General features: G+C 40.1%; 1 protein-coding gene and 1 long non-coding RNA gene across 3 annotated transcripts; one reads left to right on the top strand and one right to left on the bottom strand.

Annotated features, from left to right (window-relative positions):
- Positions 1–350: 350 nt before the first annotated feature.
- On the bottom strand, positions 351–3,433 carry LOC125289669. 2 transcript variants are annotated; one of them, XM_048236626.1, is made up of 3 exons: positions 3,347–3,433; positions 2,363–2,981; positions 351–1,752 (listed from the first exon to the last, which is right to left on the bottom strand). In XM_048236626.1, exons 2-3 carry the CDS (start codon positions 2,426–2,428, stop codon positions 880–882), a joined length of 939 nt encoding a protein of 312 aa, XP_048092583.1. In that variant the 5' UTR covers positions 2,429–2,981; positions 3,347–3,433; the 3' UTR covers positions 351–879. The 2 variants fall into 2 exon arrangements, with proteins under 2 accessions (XP_048092583.1, XP_048092582.1); XM_048236625.1 differs by having other exon boundaries at positions 2,363–2,992; positions 3,347–3,383.
- Positions 3,434–8,984: 5,551 nt separating this feature from the next.
- On the top strand, positions 8,985–9,456 carry LOC125289137. The gene is made up of 3 exons (XR_007192576.1): positions 8,985–9,021; positions 9,186–9,209; positions 9,382–9,456. It is a non-coding gene; the product is annotated as an uncharacterized LOC125289137 (long non-coding RNA).
- The last annotated feature ends 8,621 nt before the right edge of the window (positions 9,457–18,077 follow it).

Genomic DNA, 18,077 nt, shown 5'->3' with positions numbered 1-18,077 from the left:
AGAAACCGAATGACACATTATGTCAACAGTCATAAACATCAATAATGTGTCATTAATGTACATGACATGTGTCATGTCATTCTTATGACGGTTACATGTCACCCTTATGTAGACCCCTTCAAATAAAGTGTTACCAAGTTTTCATTAAAACGACTTGAAGGACAACTTCAAAACAAAAAGCTGTCCTTTCTTTGTCATCCTCTTTCTCTGTCAGTTTTGAAGTGATTTATTAAAATTAGGGATATTGTGCTAGGGATAATGATAAAAAGTTGTAGCAATGGTTAGTTAACAGAACTTCATTCACAAAAACATCAACAAACACTTGGATAAAATTGGATATACTGGTTTAGTTTATTCAGATGTAAAAAATTGAAAGTAATTCTAAGCATTTCATTTTCATTTTGCATTTTAAATACACACATAAACAAAACAGAAATGGATCACCAAAAGCTCAAAGCTGCGAGCAATTTCAGGCAATGTAGTGTAGACTTACCATTGTAATGAATGTCAAGTGTATTTATGTGTCAAATGTATTCATGTAGTCAATGTCAGGGGAATTCATTATTAATTAAACATAATTGAATTTAAATTATTTACATTTGCATTCTCATTAAAAATATTTCACTTCACTTCTTTGGGGACATTCGAAATGGGCTTCAATGGTCTCTTTTCCTACAGAGAAAATCTCAAATTTGCCAGAAGTTTTTATGTGTATTCCCAGGCTACCAGTAGATGGCATTACAGATGATGTGAAGACTAGGCCTACTATTCACAGAGACAGACAAGACAATACTCATTTTAATTTAAATTTAGTTGCATTTACTTTAGAGTAAAATTACTTGGTGGAAAGTGTTCAGAAAATTTTTGAAAAACGCAGATTTAGACAAGTCTCAAGTCAATTAGACGTTGTTCTCCTGCCTTTTTTTCTGGAGGCTTCCTACAGGCTAGAACACAAAGGAGAGGATCTGCTATAAGTCGGAAACTACTAAGTGAGATAGATATACTGTGAAGTATCATATAAATATTGTCATCAATTGAGTTTAAATATACGTTCCCAAGGGCCGGGATAGAAAGACCATACAAAACAAAACTGGTCGTTGCAGCTATTGCTAACATCACTCGCTCTGCTGTCTTGTCACGGGAATGTGTATGGTTCAATGGATATGATGATTGACAAAAAAACACACACATAACCAAAGACAATACAAATGCAGCTAGGCACCACATGAATTCCACCAAACCAATGAAATAGTCCAGTGTCCTTGAGTGTATCATTTTCAGTGCGACCACACACATGAAAAGTGCCAACTCAGTCAAACAGATCAGCAAAGAGGAAGGCAGAGAGACCCATGGAGCAGAGCACTGCAGGTCTCTACGAGACAGAATCCCCTCTAGTGCCACCAACTGGTGGAGATTCAGACCGCAGATGCTCAAACCCAGCCAGAGATACCAAACTAGGTCACATCTGAAGACATCTCCCAAGCATAAGTCTTTTCTTAGAGCAACGACTACTAAAGCAGGGCTCAAAGGTAGCTGCAGAGCGTCAATGAGGAGGAGGAAGATGACGAAGGTCGAGAGTCGTCTGTTGCACCTCCAGTGAAGATGTAGACTATAGACTGCCCAGCCATGGAGAGGAAGACCCCCACACAAACTGATGATGATGTAGCCGCTATTGATCAGAGGAATGGCCTGTGTGTTATTAGCATCCATAGAGCCATTGCTGTGCGTTGCTGTGATGCAGAAGTTTTCTGCCTGTGAAATGAATAACATCATGTTTTTTTCTTCTTTTCTTAAAATCGGTAATCAAAAATTCACTTTATTTATATAAAAACTACAGGAGTTGACCCAAAGTGCAAAACAAGTTGATAATACAAAATATATAAGTAGGGACACTGATGAAAAAAGAGGATTTAAAGAGTAATGGCATACATAGATAAATAAGAGGAATTAGAATAGATCAAGTAAACAAACAAATAACATTATAATGAAGTAAGATTAAAAAGTGAGCATGTATATAGTGTAAAAAATAGTACATAAATCATAACACTGGATGAGAGAGGAGTTCGTTTAAGACCCAGCATCAGACTGAGCTAAAAGAAAGAGATGGGTCTTTAAATTTGATTTAAAACTGGCAATAGGGGGACGGGACATAATGTGAGGTGGAAGACTATTCCAAAGCCTGGGGGAGAATGACCCAAAAATCACAGTAACCTTTTATTTGGAGGTGGGCACTATGATGAGTTGTTGTGAGGATGACCAGAGAGGGCACTGCACAGGTTTTTCTAGGTCCTGCCATATTCATGTTATCTCACTAAGTTTAAACTCTCAACAAATGCATGGTAAAGAAATAATTTATTCAAACCTTCATGTTGGAGTTATATGTGTTCTTAGTCACGTAATCATCAAATGTGCTGTTGTGGTAAAACATCTTCGACTGACACTGTTTCCTGTAAATAGAAAAAAGGCGTAGAAAAAGTGTAAAGGCATTGGGGGAGGAGCAGTGTGCTCTGGGGTGGCTTATACCACATCCTGTAGAGAGCAGCTTATGTCCCAATTCTCACAATCATTTCAGCTTGTACCACCAGCTGGTGCTGGGCTTAGAATGTCGTATGACTGTTCTATTGACCCTTTCAAAAGCATAAACAAACATGCAAACATGCCATTTCTGGTGAGCTAATAGTAACGTAGGGGCAAACAAAAATAATAATAAAAAACCCTGTTTTAAAGACGACATTAAGATTAATTTTCATTTCAAAGTATCTGCATTGACTTTGAATGTTTTTCAACCGGAAAACAGATCGAAAGGGTCTATAGAATACCATGCACTGAATAGATATGACATGGAATTGTATAACTTGCCCTTTTAGAAGCTTGTTAAACTCGGCAGGGTTTAAACCAAAGAAGCCTGTGGTCGACTGCAGAGTTGTGTGCACCATGCGGGACTTTCCAAGTCTTCAATTGTTTAACAGTGTACAGATTGTCTGAAACAAGACTATTTAGGATGTGACATCAAGACAAACACATTCTTACATGCAATATGATCCATCTTGAAGTCAAATAATAATATGAAAATTCAGGAAAGCACCTTTGTAGATTACAATACACACACAAAGCTGATAGGACTAAATTACATCTACTGTAAACTTGGTATTACATATATATTTAAGAACTAAATTAATATAACATATACTATTTAATGGCCTGCTTAAAAATCCTGCTTTTGTGCATATCTGATAAGCATGTAACTAAGCACACAAAACAAAGACATACATATATAATATAGAAAAAAGTAAACTTTTCTTTGTCTTTTCTGCCTAATCAGTTGGTTAGTTGTGTTTAATCTCACCTTAAGTGGTCTGAAACATGCAGTGAGGGCTTTAGTGTTTGGATAACAAACCCAGAACTTATTTCCACCCACCCACATGAAGCTCTCCGTCACAGACAACCACACATACACGCGCGCCCGCACACACACACACACACACACACACCAAATGTGTAGTACCAAAATGTGTTCCAAAATGTGTAGTACATCACATATCCACCAGGAGCTGTCTCCAAAAGACACTCAATTTCCATAGACCCCTATTAATGTCCAACTTCTCATCAGAAATGAATATGCTTGCAGCCTGGTACCAAAAACTGTTGTCTCTATGTTTGGTTTTCCTGTTAATGACAACTGTGGGTTGTAGTTTAGATGATATTAAAACTAGGGCTGTCAAAATAACTGATTCATTTCGATTAATTAATTTGAGAAAAAAATAACTGATTAAAAAAAATAATGCAGATTAATCGGTTCCGTATGACCTTTGACCCCGAGCCATTGTAGTCAGTAACCATTAGACTGTAAAATGAAGGAGAGAAGAAAATGTCCTGCCTAGATCATTGATTGGAACATTTACTTTTAAAAACGGCCTGATGGTGTTGATAAAAATAAAGTGTTGATTAAAATAAAGTCCTCTGCAACGTCTGCAGCAAGGAATTTGCATATCACCGGAGTTCATCAACTCTAAAGTCGCACATCAATGCAAAGAAATAGTGTTGACATTGAGGGGAGTGTTAATTTATTTTCATTGTGTCCCCTAGGTTATACTGTATCTGTGGCCTGAAATACCTTGGATGTGAAAAAAAACGAAGCACTTTTGAATTTATTTCCTCAGCATATTAGGTCATATCATAGATTATTATGGCCTTTAGGGCAGCTGTGGCCCACTGGTTAGCACTCTGGACTTCGAGCCTCGAGTGGGCCGTGGCTGAAGTGCCCTTGAGCAAGGCACCTAACCCCTCACTGCTCCCCGAGCGCCGCCGTTGTAGCAGGCAGCTCACTGCGCCGGGATTAGTGTGTGCTTCACCTCACTGTGTGTTCACTGTGTGCTGTTTGTGTTTCACTAATTCACTGATTGGGTTAAATGCAGAGACCAAATTTCCCTCACGGGATCAAAAAAGTTTATATACTTATACTTAATTATTAAAATAATAATAAAAGAGTTTTTGAACTTTAATGTCACTAATGCTGATTATTCAATGATTCATTTAAATTTAAATATTTAAAATACTTTCACAGCAAAAATTATATATGCGATTAATTTAATTAATGTAATTAATTAGAATATTTTTTTTAATCGATTGACAGCCCTAATTAAAACATAAGTTTATGTTTAATATGAGATGTAAACAACGTTGGTGGACAAAGTACATCAATTATGGATGAAACACATTAATTCTAGCTCTGTTTGGTGAGTAAAGCTAGTTTGTGTGACTTCGTCATATATCACAGACTCACAAATAAAGTTTGTTTGTGTACTATGGCTGTTCACAATGTATGAATGATATGTGTGTTTTTGTCTTTCATAGGTACAGAGCCTGGGAAGGGGATCTATTTCGCTATTTCGACCTCCCTCAGACCGTCACCACGGTCTACATCTTGATTGTTGACTGCTGTTAAATTGGTTGATGTTCCCCTCATACGTTCTTGTAAGTGGAGGTTGTATTTCTCCCGTGTATGTACACATACACGAGTGGTGAGTTTATGTAACTTTGAGTTTACAATCTTTTAAAATGGTTAATTTCAACATGGGATTAGCCGGAATGACGAGGTGCAAGAAGTTCTGGTGTTCATCCAAACGCCATTGTTAGCTGTAATCAATGCAACAGGAAACGACTCATTTAAACACACAAGAGAGGTGTGGTCTCATGATGACTGTGTGACATAAATCACACAATGACAAAGTCACATGACCACTGAAAAAAAGTCGCACGATGACATAAAGTCACATGACCGCCGGAAAGAAGTCACACAGTCATGCGGCTTTTTTATATTGAAAGAACGTTTTACTATGTATGTATGTATGTATATATACTTTTTTGATCCCGTGAGGGAAATTTGGTCTTTGCATTTAACCCAATCGGTGAATTAGTGAAACACAAACAGCACACAGTGTACACACAGTGAGGTGAAGCACACACTAATCCCGGCGCAGCCTGCTACAATGGCGGCGCTCAGGGAGCAGTGAGGGGTTAGGTGCCTTGCTCAAGGGCAATTCAGCCGCAGCCCACTGGTCGGGGCTCGAACCGGCAACCAGAGTGCTAACCAGTGGGCCACGGGCAAACGTGTACTCAAACTCACTTATACTTACATGTGTGCTCATTTTACTAAATCACGCCCTTATTGTTTTACTAAATTGTATGCTCATTTTGCTAAAATGTGTGCTCATTTTCTGAAATATGTGGTTATTTTTGCTAGACCATGTGCTTGTTGTAATTAAAGGAGAATTCTGGCGATTTTTCACATAGATCTCTGTTTCTCAAGGTCACCAAGTAGGCCTGTTGTCGATACAAAAACTAAAACAATCGGTTCTTCTTGAGTTGCTGCAGCCAACAACTAGAGCAGCTACAGTACTACACTCTGGGGGCATGAACATGGGGGCTCATGAACATGCCCCCAAAGTGTAGCACTCTAGCTGCCTGTCTAGCTGATGTATCATGCACAGGTTTTTGTGATTTTGTTCCCATGTTGGAAAACAGACCAATTTGAGAGCACATTCTCTGTAAAAGGGTTCATGCTGCAGTTTTTTGCTTACTTTGAAATATGATATTGAAAAGAGTATGGTGTGGCTCCTTTAACTGTGGGATTGATTGGACCTTTCATGTAATGATGCTTCTTTTCAACAGGGGGCAGCACAGACTACACTCTCAGAGTCTTGGTTCACATAAATCACATGATGTTAGGTCTTAATGTGACTTGTGATAATTAGGTAATGTGTACGCAGGTGAGTGACACTGCTCCTTCCTTCTTTCATCTTGTTTTTATTAGATTTTTTATATAATTTTTGTAATTTCGTGTATTGCTTTGTTCACTTTTTGTCTTCACTTTTCTAGTTAAACTTATTCATTGTGCAACAATGCTAGTTTTGATAATTCTTGTGTCAGTCTTTCTACCTATTTGTTGGCTGATACTTGTAAAGTTAATTTGCTCCCAGATGAAAGTTTGAACTTCCCATCATCCATAAAGATCCCAGGCTGATTTAACTCCAGATCATTCCTTTAAGAGATCATGGCATTCCACAAGAGAAAACACAGATTTTCATTACTCAGATAAGGTAGAAAAAAAGATAGTTGTTGACCACCATATTTCATACATCATAATCTGATTATTTCACAACCTTTGATCCCTTGATATGTTAAAAATATATCAGTGTTTTTATAGCTGCCACACTTGGGCAGCCGTAACCTACTAGTTGGGGCTTTGGGCTTGTAACTGAAGGGTTGTCAGTTCGATCCCCAAACGGTAGGAAAAATGCGGGTGGGGGGAAGTTGGGAAGCTTGAGCACTGCTCTCCCATGCCCACATCTACGGCTGAAGCTGAGCAAGGCACCTAACCCCTCACTGCTGCCCAAGTGCCGCTGTAACAGGCAGCTCATTGCTCTAGGTTAGTGTGTGCTTCACTTCACTGTGCGTTGTGTGCTGTGGGATAAATGCAGAGACCAAATTTCCCTCATGGGATCAACCCGTGCAACAAGAATGAAAGCAACACAGGAAAATCTGAAATCTGCCATTTCAGACCACTGTAAGAGGGAAAACCCTCTAATGAACTGGGATGCAGCCAAGGTCATCAGAACGGAAAGCAACAAATTCCATCGATGGATCAAAGAGGCGGTTGAAATCAGGAAGCGGGCCCCAAAGACCCACACCTGGGACACAGTCCTGCAAGGCCGCCCCCAGCTGTATGAAAAACCTCCAGACCCCTGCCCCCCCCAGTGGTTGCACACTGTTTCTAGTTCATATTGGCACTAAGCAATACATGTCCTTTACTATTCTTATTGGGACATCAGTGGTAGCAATGAAACTCTTGCAACATGTTGTAATCCACAACTGAAATTAAGGTTAGCAGAATTTTTTTTTATTTTTAAACATTATATGCTTCATTCAGCAGAATCACCTTTGCCAACCCTATCAATCATTAACTTTAGCAAACAGGATTTAGCCAACAGTGCGTTTGAAGGAAAGACAGACACACTGGCATAGCCACGGTAATGCACAGGCTTTAACCCTTTAACTGCTTGCTCAACCGTTTGGTAGAGCACACTTTAAGACACCATATCTTACCAAAAAATCCAACTGTTTTAATTTAAACATTAAATGCCACTCTGCCCTGCCAGCTCAACCCTCCTCTTAATACTGTACCCTTCCAAGTGCGCTGGCACAGAACCGATGAGGCTAAAACTCCAGTTCTGTTTTACGAGGTCAAGGAGACATCTGCAGACCCTCAGTACAGGGGGAGAGGATCTCTAGTAGGGGACCTGGAGAAGGGAGACGTGATCCTAAAACTGGAAAGCCTCACACTGGCAGACAGGGGAGAATACACATGCTTTGTGAAGAGCGACATCTGATTTGAAAGAGCCAATGTGTCACTGAACATGAAAGGTATTCTACATGTTCTAGCAATACAAATGTACTGTATGTGTGAACATTTCATGATATCAAACATACATGTCATATTTGGGGATTTTTTTCATTACATTTAACATCTTATATTGTAATGTCTCCTTTTGATTCTGTATATTTGATTGTCAGTTGTAGGTTCAGTCCCCCTGCTTTCATATACTGAAGCAGGCAAAGTTGAATGTTACCTGTGTCTCCTCATCCAACACTCACCTGAAGAGACAGAAAAGGAAGAGAAATCAATGACAACCCAGTCTGTGAATACATGACAGGTAAATGGAACATGATTACAAGCTGTTGCCTAGCCTGGGTGAACTCAGTCGATTTGGTGTAAGTCAGGCTAGCTGTTGGCATTATCAAGAAATAAATAGATGAAACTAACTCTGCATGATCTTAACCTTCTTTTTCCTTTAGGTGCTGATGGTCTGGTGAGTGTGAGATCACGGCTGCTGGTCTCTCCCTCTAAGTCAGAGTGGATCTCCTGCTCTGTGTACAGTATCTGTCTGATTAGGAGATTAAACAGGGTAGGGTGTTATCCCAGATCATCAGAAAACAAACAGAGACAGACCCCTTGTCCACCTCTGGTGAGTCTAGAGTGAATATGGACTGTACCGATCACAAGATATCTCAGTGACTAGAAATCGTAAGATAGTGCAAACAGAGTGTTTGATTTATCTACAGGTGAAATATGTAGCCATATGGAATTAATCTAGGTTACTGACTTCTGATTGTAATAGTTGATTGTTCTCTGCAGGTGGATGGAGAGCTGCCTTCATAGCAATTATCACCCTAGTGCTGCTGGGCTTCTCTCTACTTTTCTTTTCATACAAGAGAGGTACAGTATGAATGTCAATACCCTACACAGATATCATGAGCAAGAGTGAGCCAGCGTTAATACCAACTAACCACTGGTCTCTAGGAACACTGGATCGAGCACCTCTATCAACAATGAGGATGACCACCCTTGACTGGCACTCCTGTGCATGCATTTGGCTTGGCTTATCCTTTTAAATCTCATCTCTGTTTTTTTTTTTATTCTAGGTTACCGGTATACTAAAATTACTAAAAGCAATGAGACAGGTACACATGGATACATTAACATGCAAATATTTGGGCACCCCAGCATAAGCTTGATTTTCCCCTTTTTTTCCTTGATTCTTTCCTTACATTTCTAGGATTTACAAAGAGTAAGTTGATATTATAGTGTTTTTTTTTTTATTCTTTTTTTATTATTATTTCTGCAGAAAGGTCACCATGTACCGGAAAAGGTAGGTTTAAACTTAAGTTCCATCTTAATGGACATAATTAACATACACATATAAAGTTGCACAATATTGAACATATTTGACATAATTAACACAAAGGCTTATTTAACAAAGCCTCATTTAATTGTTTTTGCCAATGCCACCATCATTGTGATCATTCTTCTTCTCTGAACAGAAGAGTCAGCTCCACTCACACGGATGTTTGCATCTTACATTACCTTTGTAGAAGACTAAATGTTTTGAATTGTGCAGGTAATCACACAAAATCAATCATGTATTTCACTAAGTATCAACATTTATGATAGCTGTCATCAGGATTTCATAAAAATAAACTAAACAAGTGATTCACCCTTGATGACCCCCCAATTAATTTACTAATTAAGGCTGTGTTTATATGGTGACGATGAAAAGAGAAGACGCAGAAGTGGCGTCTCGTCTTTATTTTTTTATTCGCGTTTAGACAAGCATTCTCAGGGGGAAATCTTTGTTTATATGAAGATGCAAGAGTATGTGATATTCGATTGGATATGCATTCCAGACCGCCGGGTGGTGGTGTGATAGAAACCCGGTACGTCACGCGCAGACATTCTAATTTGACAGTTTAGCCAGAGAGGTAATCAAGGATCTTTGGTTTAGCCGTTTAGACGGAGACGCAACCCGGGTCGTCTTCAAAACTCTACACTCTGGAAGGAGTCTTCAGATTTTTGCGTCTTCAAGCCCCGATGGCGGGGTCGCCGTGTAAACGAAAGGCGCTTATGATATATAATATTTTGTCGTCTTCCTTCGCAATCGTTCTCGTATAAACGGCCCCTAAGTCATGTCATACTTTGTCAGTCATCTCCCCTCAACAAGTCTTCCACATTGGCAGTCTTCCCCTTTATTAATTTTCTAGTTTACTCATGTAACACTTTGTGACATTTTGTCATCTCTCTCTGCTTTTCCCCTCTACGTAGAGATGACTGATGAGAAGTCAGCAGACATTGGTTTGTGTGGTGTTTGTGTTCATATTGGCCTACAGTCATTTGGAATAGATTATGTTATATACCATATACATTTCAATGCATTTCAAAACCTTTTTAAACCTGTATATAAACACACACACACACACACAGAGACACTGTTAAGGCCAGCTCATTCACAGACCGCAACATAAAGGGAGATGACCACAAATGTTAAATCAAAAAGATAATTTATTGAAAATAGAGCAAAATTATAAGCCAAATGTGGTATTTAATGCTGTGCCTGCGTGGATGCAATGAATGTGTCAGTATGTTAGAAAATTGAAAGAACAAAAGAGAGAAAGAGAGTTAGTGAGATAAGGGGGAGAGAAAAGGGAGAAATGGAGTAATGTGCCTGTGTCGAAAGGAAATCAAGAAAAAGTGCCAGAGTGCCTACAGAGAGAGAGAGAACCCCTTTTGTGGCCCCACCTCCAAACGCAGGCCCAGCCCTGCCCATGCACTGACAGGCCAAGACCTGAAGGGGGCACTGGGGGTCCTAACAACACACACACACACACACACACACACACACGCACACATACATACACACACAAAAAAAAAACAGTGGAGTGAGGCTTTTTAAACAGTTGTGTGATTTATTTCTTTAAATGGCTTGTTTGTGTCAAAAAGGTCAAAGAGAGTAAAAAACCATCAACAGCAGAGCATGGGACAAACACAGTTGCACCAGGTAAAACTGTCAAAAGTTCCATTGAATATAATTTGTCATATATAATTGTAATACTAAAAGAGCTCAAACATTTCTCACAGTTATGGCAGACAATGTCAACAATTTCAGATGCACAATGCATCATACAAATACCAGGTAAATACACGTGGTAAGGATGAGGATATTTAAATACACATTGCTATGAGTTAGATCAATATACTAACAGATATGTATTACCATCTATTTATTTATTTATGTTTATTTAGCAGGGATAAAGCACAGTGTATAACTGAGCCAGATTATAGCACAAAGATTCACGTCTGTAGTCCCTGGGCAGGAGTTGATGCCATACAAGAAACAGATTAAAGACTATCATCACAGACAGTCACAATTTACACAGATTCCTAGGACTAAAAGTAACATGTGGACATTAAACTGTGACATGGACAAAGAAGGAAAAAAGAAAATAATAAACATTTAACACTAAAACGTGAAACAGTGGCTTTTAACCATTTCTTAAAACTTGCTTTCTAAAAAGAACTGAAGACAATGCAAGGAAATAAAGGTACAAAACTGTAAAGTAAGTAACTAAATAAACGTGTATTTCTGAAAAAAAAAAAAAAAAAAAATAGCCAAACATCACGTGAGTTCTTTTATTCTTCAGTGGATCTGACCCTGGAAACTACAACAGCTCCTCCTTTCATGAAAGTGTGGAACAATGGAAAATCAGTCACATGTTCTGATCCAAAGAAGCAGGCTGCCCATGGAAACCACCATCGTCATGTTTTGTGTAAAGAGAGACTCAGCTAACATCAGCACTACTGGGAGGTGAGGGACAATTTTGATATATTGACTCCACATCGTCTTCAAGATAGACAGTCCTGGTATGTGGGAGTGTGCACAGCCACAGCAGCAGAGAAGAAAGACAAACTTCCTTTAACTCCAGAAAATGGATTCTGGGTAGCCTGACGAGCCAGACCCACATTAAAATGTAGGGTCTGGGCACTCACCGTTCGCAGTGCTCAGTCCGAGGGGCGGGATAATCAGTTGTCTTTCAAATTCCCTCTGCACGCAATAGGACAGCGGCAGCGCTATGAGTCCCATGCGTTTCCAGCCAGCGGAGCTAGTTGGCTATGTAGTTCAAACGTTAGTTCAACTTACAGTTTTTCTCAATTGCTTTTACCTGCTTAAGTAAACTAGAACCCACTTGGTCTTCATGACTACTTTCTTTGCACAGCAGAAGTCATCTCTTGCGAATGTGTTCAAACATTTTCATTGGGTTCACACATTTATCACACCCTTTTGCAAAACAGTTAACACAGGTGTCATTCAAAAGCCCCAAACTCTATTGGTTTTCCCATGCTAAACAAAAGGAAAACATCTTTTCACAGGTGGTATAGATTCCTTGCATAAGTCTGAATCTCTGATACACCTGTGTGAAACTCCTTTGCACAATTCTTCAATCAGCAATCATTCATTATACATAAGATATGTCTGTTCTGTGTTGCTATTTGCAAGTATGGATCTAATGCACATTTAGACAAAGTATGTCTTACATGTCAATGACAGTTACATCTTGGGAGGAATGAATAATTTGTTTTTTTATTCAGTACATTTTGTCTTTTCAGTGTTTTTTTTCTGATACCAGAAAAATGAGAAAGTAATGAAACAGACATTGCAAAAATGCTCATTTTGAGAACTAGATTTTGCATTTTGTTGCCCAGTGTGTAATGATTGATTAAAGAGTGTTTTTGAATTGGCAACAAGTTGTAGTGTTTGAAAGCAAGATTTACTTTTGCTGCATGTTTTAAGTGTTTTGAGAGAGTAACAGCCTTTTGCAAGCAAAATGTGTCATTTTGTCCAGAGTGCTTTTGTTCAGACACAGGTGTTAACTGTTTTGAGAATGTGATGTCAGAGTTGACACAGGTATCAAAACGATCGAGAAAAACTGTAATAAAAGCTTAACTCGTGTCACACTGTTCCCCAGCAGCAACATCCATCAAGCCAAACCGTTGCAACTCTGCCATCAATCATTATGTTAAGCCCACCTAACGATTCTATACACGATTTCATTGGCCTGATTAAGTTTCGATTTCTGGAGCTCACAAGCCAACGGAGAGTTGCTAGACTAGCCCTATGATTAAATAATTACTATGTAATTTGTTGCCGCTAGGGGCGCATCTAGATTTCTAGGCTAGATTCTGGGTTCTCCATTATCAAAAAGGGGAGGGTTTCTTTGCCAAAACTGACCCTGAAACTAAGGTACAAGTGTGGAAAAAGCTTGAGATACTTGGAGTGTATTTGGACTGTGACAAACACAGACTATCATTTTATAATACTTTAAAAGAAACACATGTTTGTACTTTCTATAACATTCCACCCCTGAAGACCCTTGCCCCTCTGCTTTGCCTTGGAGTCATAGACGGAGATTGTATGTATGTTACTAGCTAGCCTGGGAAAAGCCCAGACGTACTTCCGGCAAATTCGAGATTCACTCTGAAAGTCCATCTGGCCAAGAACCCATTCTAGCCCATTTCCAATTTTCCTAGATCTGTAGGCACCAATCAGAACCCTTGAGGCGGGCTTTACACGATGACGATAGAGCACCCTGTTGAAGAAGCCGGGGTTTTTGAAAAGAAACATCAACGATGGCTGCTGCCGCTTGTTTGAAGCTGCTATCACATTGGTTTAAGACAGGGAGTTAGAAGTTTCGCAACTGCTTCCTTATGTTGGAATATGCAACATTGTACAAACATGTAAAGGATACCTATGTGATATCTACAACAGTGGTAGGCTACTGAAAACGGTTTGATATTCTGTTCATTTATAGGCCTACAGTAGGCCTAGCTGGACACGTAGCCGACAGAAAACACATACTTTTGAATTGGTGTGCTATGCGAGCATAACTTGAATGCTACACTTAAGTGTTTGCCATGAAACAATTCCGGCATAATTGCTTTGAACGTTCAGTCTCTCCTCCCCCATTCCTGCTTTTTATGTCCCGGTCAGCCAGAAAGGACAAATGAAACAAAATGCTTGTTTGAACGTGAACGTTTTGTTCAGAGCTGAAAATGCAATTGTGTTTGACAGAGGGCAGAGGTAAATTGCTAGTGACAAAATATTAGCTTTCAGTGTGGCACGATGTCTTTGTAAATTAGCCTACGTTTAATTAAAAATTGGTTAATTCTTTCTGCTTCTCCCTACAACTAGACAGTAGGGGTGAACGATTTTGGAAAAAAATCTAATTGCGATTTTTCTCACCAATATTGCGATTGCGATGCGATATGCGATTATTTTTAAGCTCTTTATCTTCTGTCTTATTCAACAAAGACAAGCAATATATTATTCTATAGTATGACCAACACAAAATTAGATAAGTTAAACATAAACTGTTCTTTCCTGGAGCCCAGGCCTATGTTATGATGACATTAGGTCATTGAATAAGATTGATGAATGAAATATTTTTTATTTAACTATTTTAATCACATTAGTACAGTGGTCCCCAACCACCGGGCCGCAGGACCTTCCTAACCGAGCCGTAGCCTACGACATGAGTTTAAAAAAAATGCATGCAAACTAAACTAAATTTAATTCGCAATAATGTCACGTTTTTACATGGCATAGGCCTATATGCAGTTGTTTGATTGCACGCATGTTTGCATTTTGCAAGGTCTATTTTCTTACGTCTGTCTGTCCCGCCTTCAACACTTTTACATATTGCCTTCAGCGCTGCGCAGCCTCAGGTACGCTCACTTCACTTGATCAGTTCTTGGTGAACGGTAGTGTCACACGAAGTTAGCTAAACTGCTAGAATGAGCAACAAAAAACAAGCATCTTTAGCAGGTCACTGGCCAGAGTGTTTGAGTTATGAGCAGAAAAAAAAGTCACCGTTAGCTGCACATTTTAGTGATGAGGACTGGGTGTCAAAACTCGCTTACCTGTGTGACATACTGTATTCGGGTTGCTTAATGACCTCAACCTGTCACTCCAGGGGAGAGTGACGACTGTCTTTAAACTGGCAGATAAAGTCGCTGCATTTAAAGCCAAGCTTGATTTGTAGGGACGACGAGTGGACTGGGGTGTATTTGATATGTTCCAAAAAGTAGTGGGGGTTTTGGGAGAGACTGAGGCAGGGCCCTTTCTCTCGCAGCTGGTGCGCTGATCACCTTTGTTGCTCTCAAATGAGTTTGAGCCTTACTTCCCATCCTTCAAAGATTCACGGCAAACCAATGAGTGGGTCCGCAACCCATTTGTCAATATCCCGAATAGTCCTAACTTGTCAGCGCAGGAGGAAGAGCAGTTGATCGAAATTGCAAATGACGGTGGTCTTAAGAGTGTGTATAAGGAAACCTCTCTGGCGGGTTTTTGGATCAAAACCAAAGCAGAATATCCCGAGATAGCCGTAAAAGCGCTGAAAACGTTTCCCACCACGTATCTATGCGAGGCCGGGTTTTCGGCAATGACTGCAACTAGACAATTTGCGCAATCGACTGGACATTTCAAACACACTGAGGGTGTCACTGTCTTCCATCACCCCCAGATGGAAGCTTCTTGTTGCAGGGAAACAAGCAGGGCTCCCACTGATTATATTCGTAATGCACGTTTAGTTCCCATGTTTTGTTCCCATATTTTGTTAAGCATGTTCACACTTATAGATGTAGCTTCAAGTTGTTCAATATTCATAGTTCTTATTGTTCAATTTTCACTTCTCCAAGTTCACGTTTTTCACAAGAGATCTTACCTTCACTGTTCATACATAACTGGAGCTAGTTCTTTTCAAGTAATGCATGCACAACACATATGGAACATGGAACCCCCAATCCCCCCCCGGTCCGTGAAAAAGAAATAGGAATCAAACCGGTCCATGGTACATAAAAGGTTGGGGACCCCTGCATTAGTAGACCTATATTTGTTGAACTTCCAGCCTTGTAAACATTTAATGATTCTTATACATTTCTATTTTGTTTCTATTTCATGTAGATATGATCTTTCGTTAGTTATCAGTTAGGTCTACATGCAGTGGCACTGACACGGCTTCTCCTTGTCCTGTGCTCTCCATACACGCGCGCGCATACACACACGCGCACACAGACCCGCTCCTCTCCTTTGTAGGCTACTTGCACGTGAATCGGAACAAACTACTGTAGATTGTTGCAGCGCAAATAAATGCGGCCGAATGGCCGTTCCGCTTGGTGTTAACTGAAGGTTAGCATCATCAACACTGCAGTGCAATATGCATGCATGCAAATGAACTAGTTTGTTCATATCACAACAAAGCCAATCGCGGAGACAAACCTCTTTAAACAGGCAAAGTTATCAGCAGTTAGCAGCATGTATGTAGCCTAGAGCCTTAGCTGGTAAGCTAATGTTAGAACAGCTGGGTTTTTGATGGTTAGCTGTGTCAACTACTTGCGGATAACATTATGCATCAATTCTTGCGCCGCCAACCCCCTTGGATATCGCAAATGCCCCTGGTGTCACTGTACTCAAAGTCCCCAGTAAACAAAGTCCCCAGTGCACAGGTTAATGGCTGCTGTGCAGCCTAAACAGTCGTGGAGTTTTAATCATCAGCTGGACAACTGAACGAAGTTACCAGCCAGAGTAGCAGCACAGGGGAATTATGAACTAGAACCAGGGACATGGCAGATTCTAACAAAAGGTAATGAAGAGGTTTATTTTTAACCAAAGTAGCTCTACTGATCAGACCTTTCTTGACACTGAAGAGTCGGTGGCGCATTGGCAAGCGCAATAAATGCGTTTTGGGGACGTCACATATTACAAAGCGTAATCGCAGCCTGCAGTTTGAAAATCGCGTTTCATCATATCGCGATATTATCGCAAATGCAATAAATCGTTCAGCCCTACCAGACAAACCAGTGTTGCAAATTGTGTGTTTCCATCACTCTGTCTCTTTCGTTGCTCTGATTGGTTTTTGGCCTCTCCTATTGCTACCGAGGCATTTTGATCGGCGTCCGTTTGGGAACACCCTTTGGAAATGGGCTGTGAACGAACCTTCCCCAGACCCACTCTCAGTTACGACTGCATCACAGTCCCGCCCACAGGAGTTTCCGGAAGTAAGAATTCAATGCAATTTCTCCATTGACAAAAACTTAACTGCACATGGTAGACTCAAAACCAGCTACGGCTGTACTAAGCGATTGTGTATGCTCATATAGATGCCAAAAGTTCACGGGGCACTAACCTTGTTTTGAGATAAATGTCTTTTATTCGCGATGTCTTGGATAAGTACTTCATTACCCACAATCCTGAACAATCCCACAGTGATGCCTCTGATTGGTGGAAAGGCCGTTATGATCATAGTTTGAAACTTTATCAGCGAAAATTATTGACAAAGATGGCGTCTTTTACTGCCTATGGCGAAAATCTTAATGTGAATAAAAACTTTCTAGACGAACATTGGTACTTGTATCAACAAGGATTGTGGTTTATATATCACACGAACTTAGTCAGGGCCACCATCAAATAGAACACTGTAAATGCTAGTTTGAACACTTAACTTTTCAGGTAGCCGATAGGCTAATCATTAGCCTTTCAGACATTGGAATGTCATTATAATGCTGCTAACATTAGCCTACATGCTGCAACAGCAACACAGGTATGAAATATATTATGTTTTAGTGACCTTGTTGTTTCTATGAACATGAATTGTTGTTTATAGGAAACATCAACTTAGTCGAGGCATAAAAAGCCCTGTATATCCCTATTAAGCACTTAAAGGGACACCAGGCAACGTTTTCGTGTTAATTAATCATCTTCGTAAGTCGGTATATGGTTAAATGACTCATTACGGGGCGAATGAAGGCTCTCTCGCCCGCCCCTACTGCCTGTAGGAAGAATATCCCACTTGCAAGTTCGGGTGTATCCTACCCGCCCGACCCGAAGCAGGATCAGTTTACAGCACAGAGGCAGGCTAACGAAACGCTAGAGATTGTTGCAAACGTGTGTATAATGGCAGAGCCGGCGAAGAAGCAGCGAAAACCCTTGACGGAAGACGCAAAGAAAAGGAAAAGAGCTTCAGACCAAACGAGGGGGAGTTTCGTGGAGAAAAAGCATTAGGCTTGCCTGGTGTCCCTCTAAACCTTTGAACTAGCTAGCTAGCTGATAGCACATGCTGGATGCACTGCAGTAAAATGGTTAGCAAACCGTCCATGCCCCCGTGAATATTTCACTGTTTCAAGGATGAAA

The sequence above is a fragment of the Alosa alosa genome, chromosome 24 (genome assembly GCF_017589495.1).
Source record: "Alosa alosa isolate M-15738 ecotype Scorff River chromosome 24, AALO_Geno_1.1, whole genome shotgun sequence".
Classification (NCBI taxonomy): Eukaryota; Metazoa; Chordata; class Actinopteri; order Clupeiformes; family Clupeidae; genus Alosa; species Alosa alosa.
Note: the sequence above shows the minus strand (reverse complement) of the source record. Positions and strands in the feature narration are given on the sequence as shown.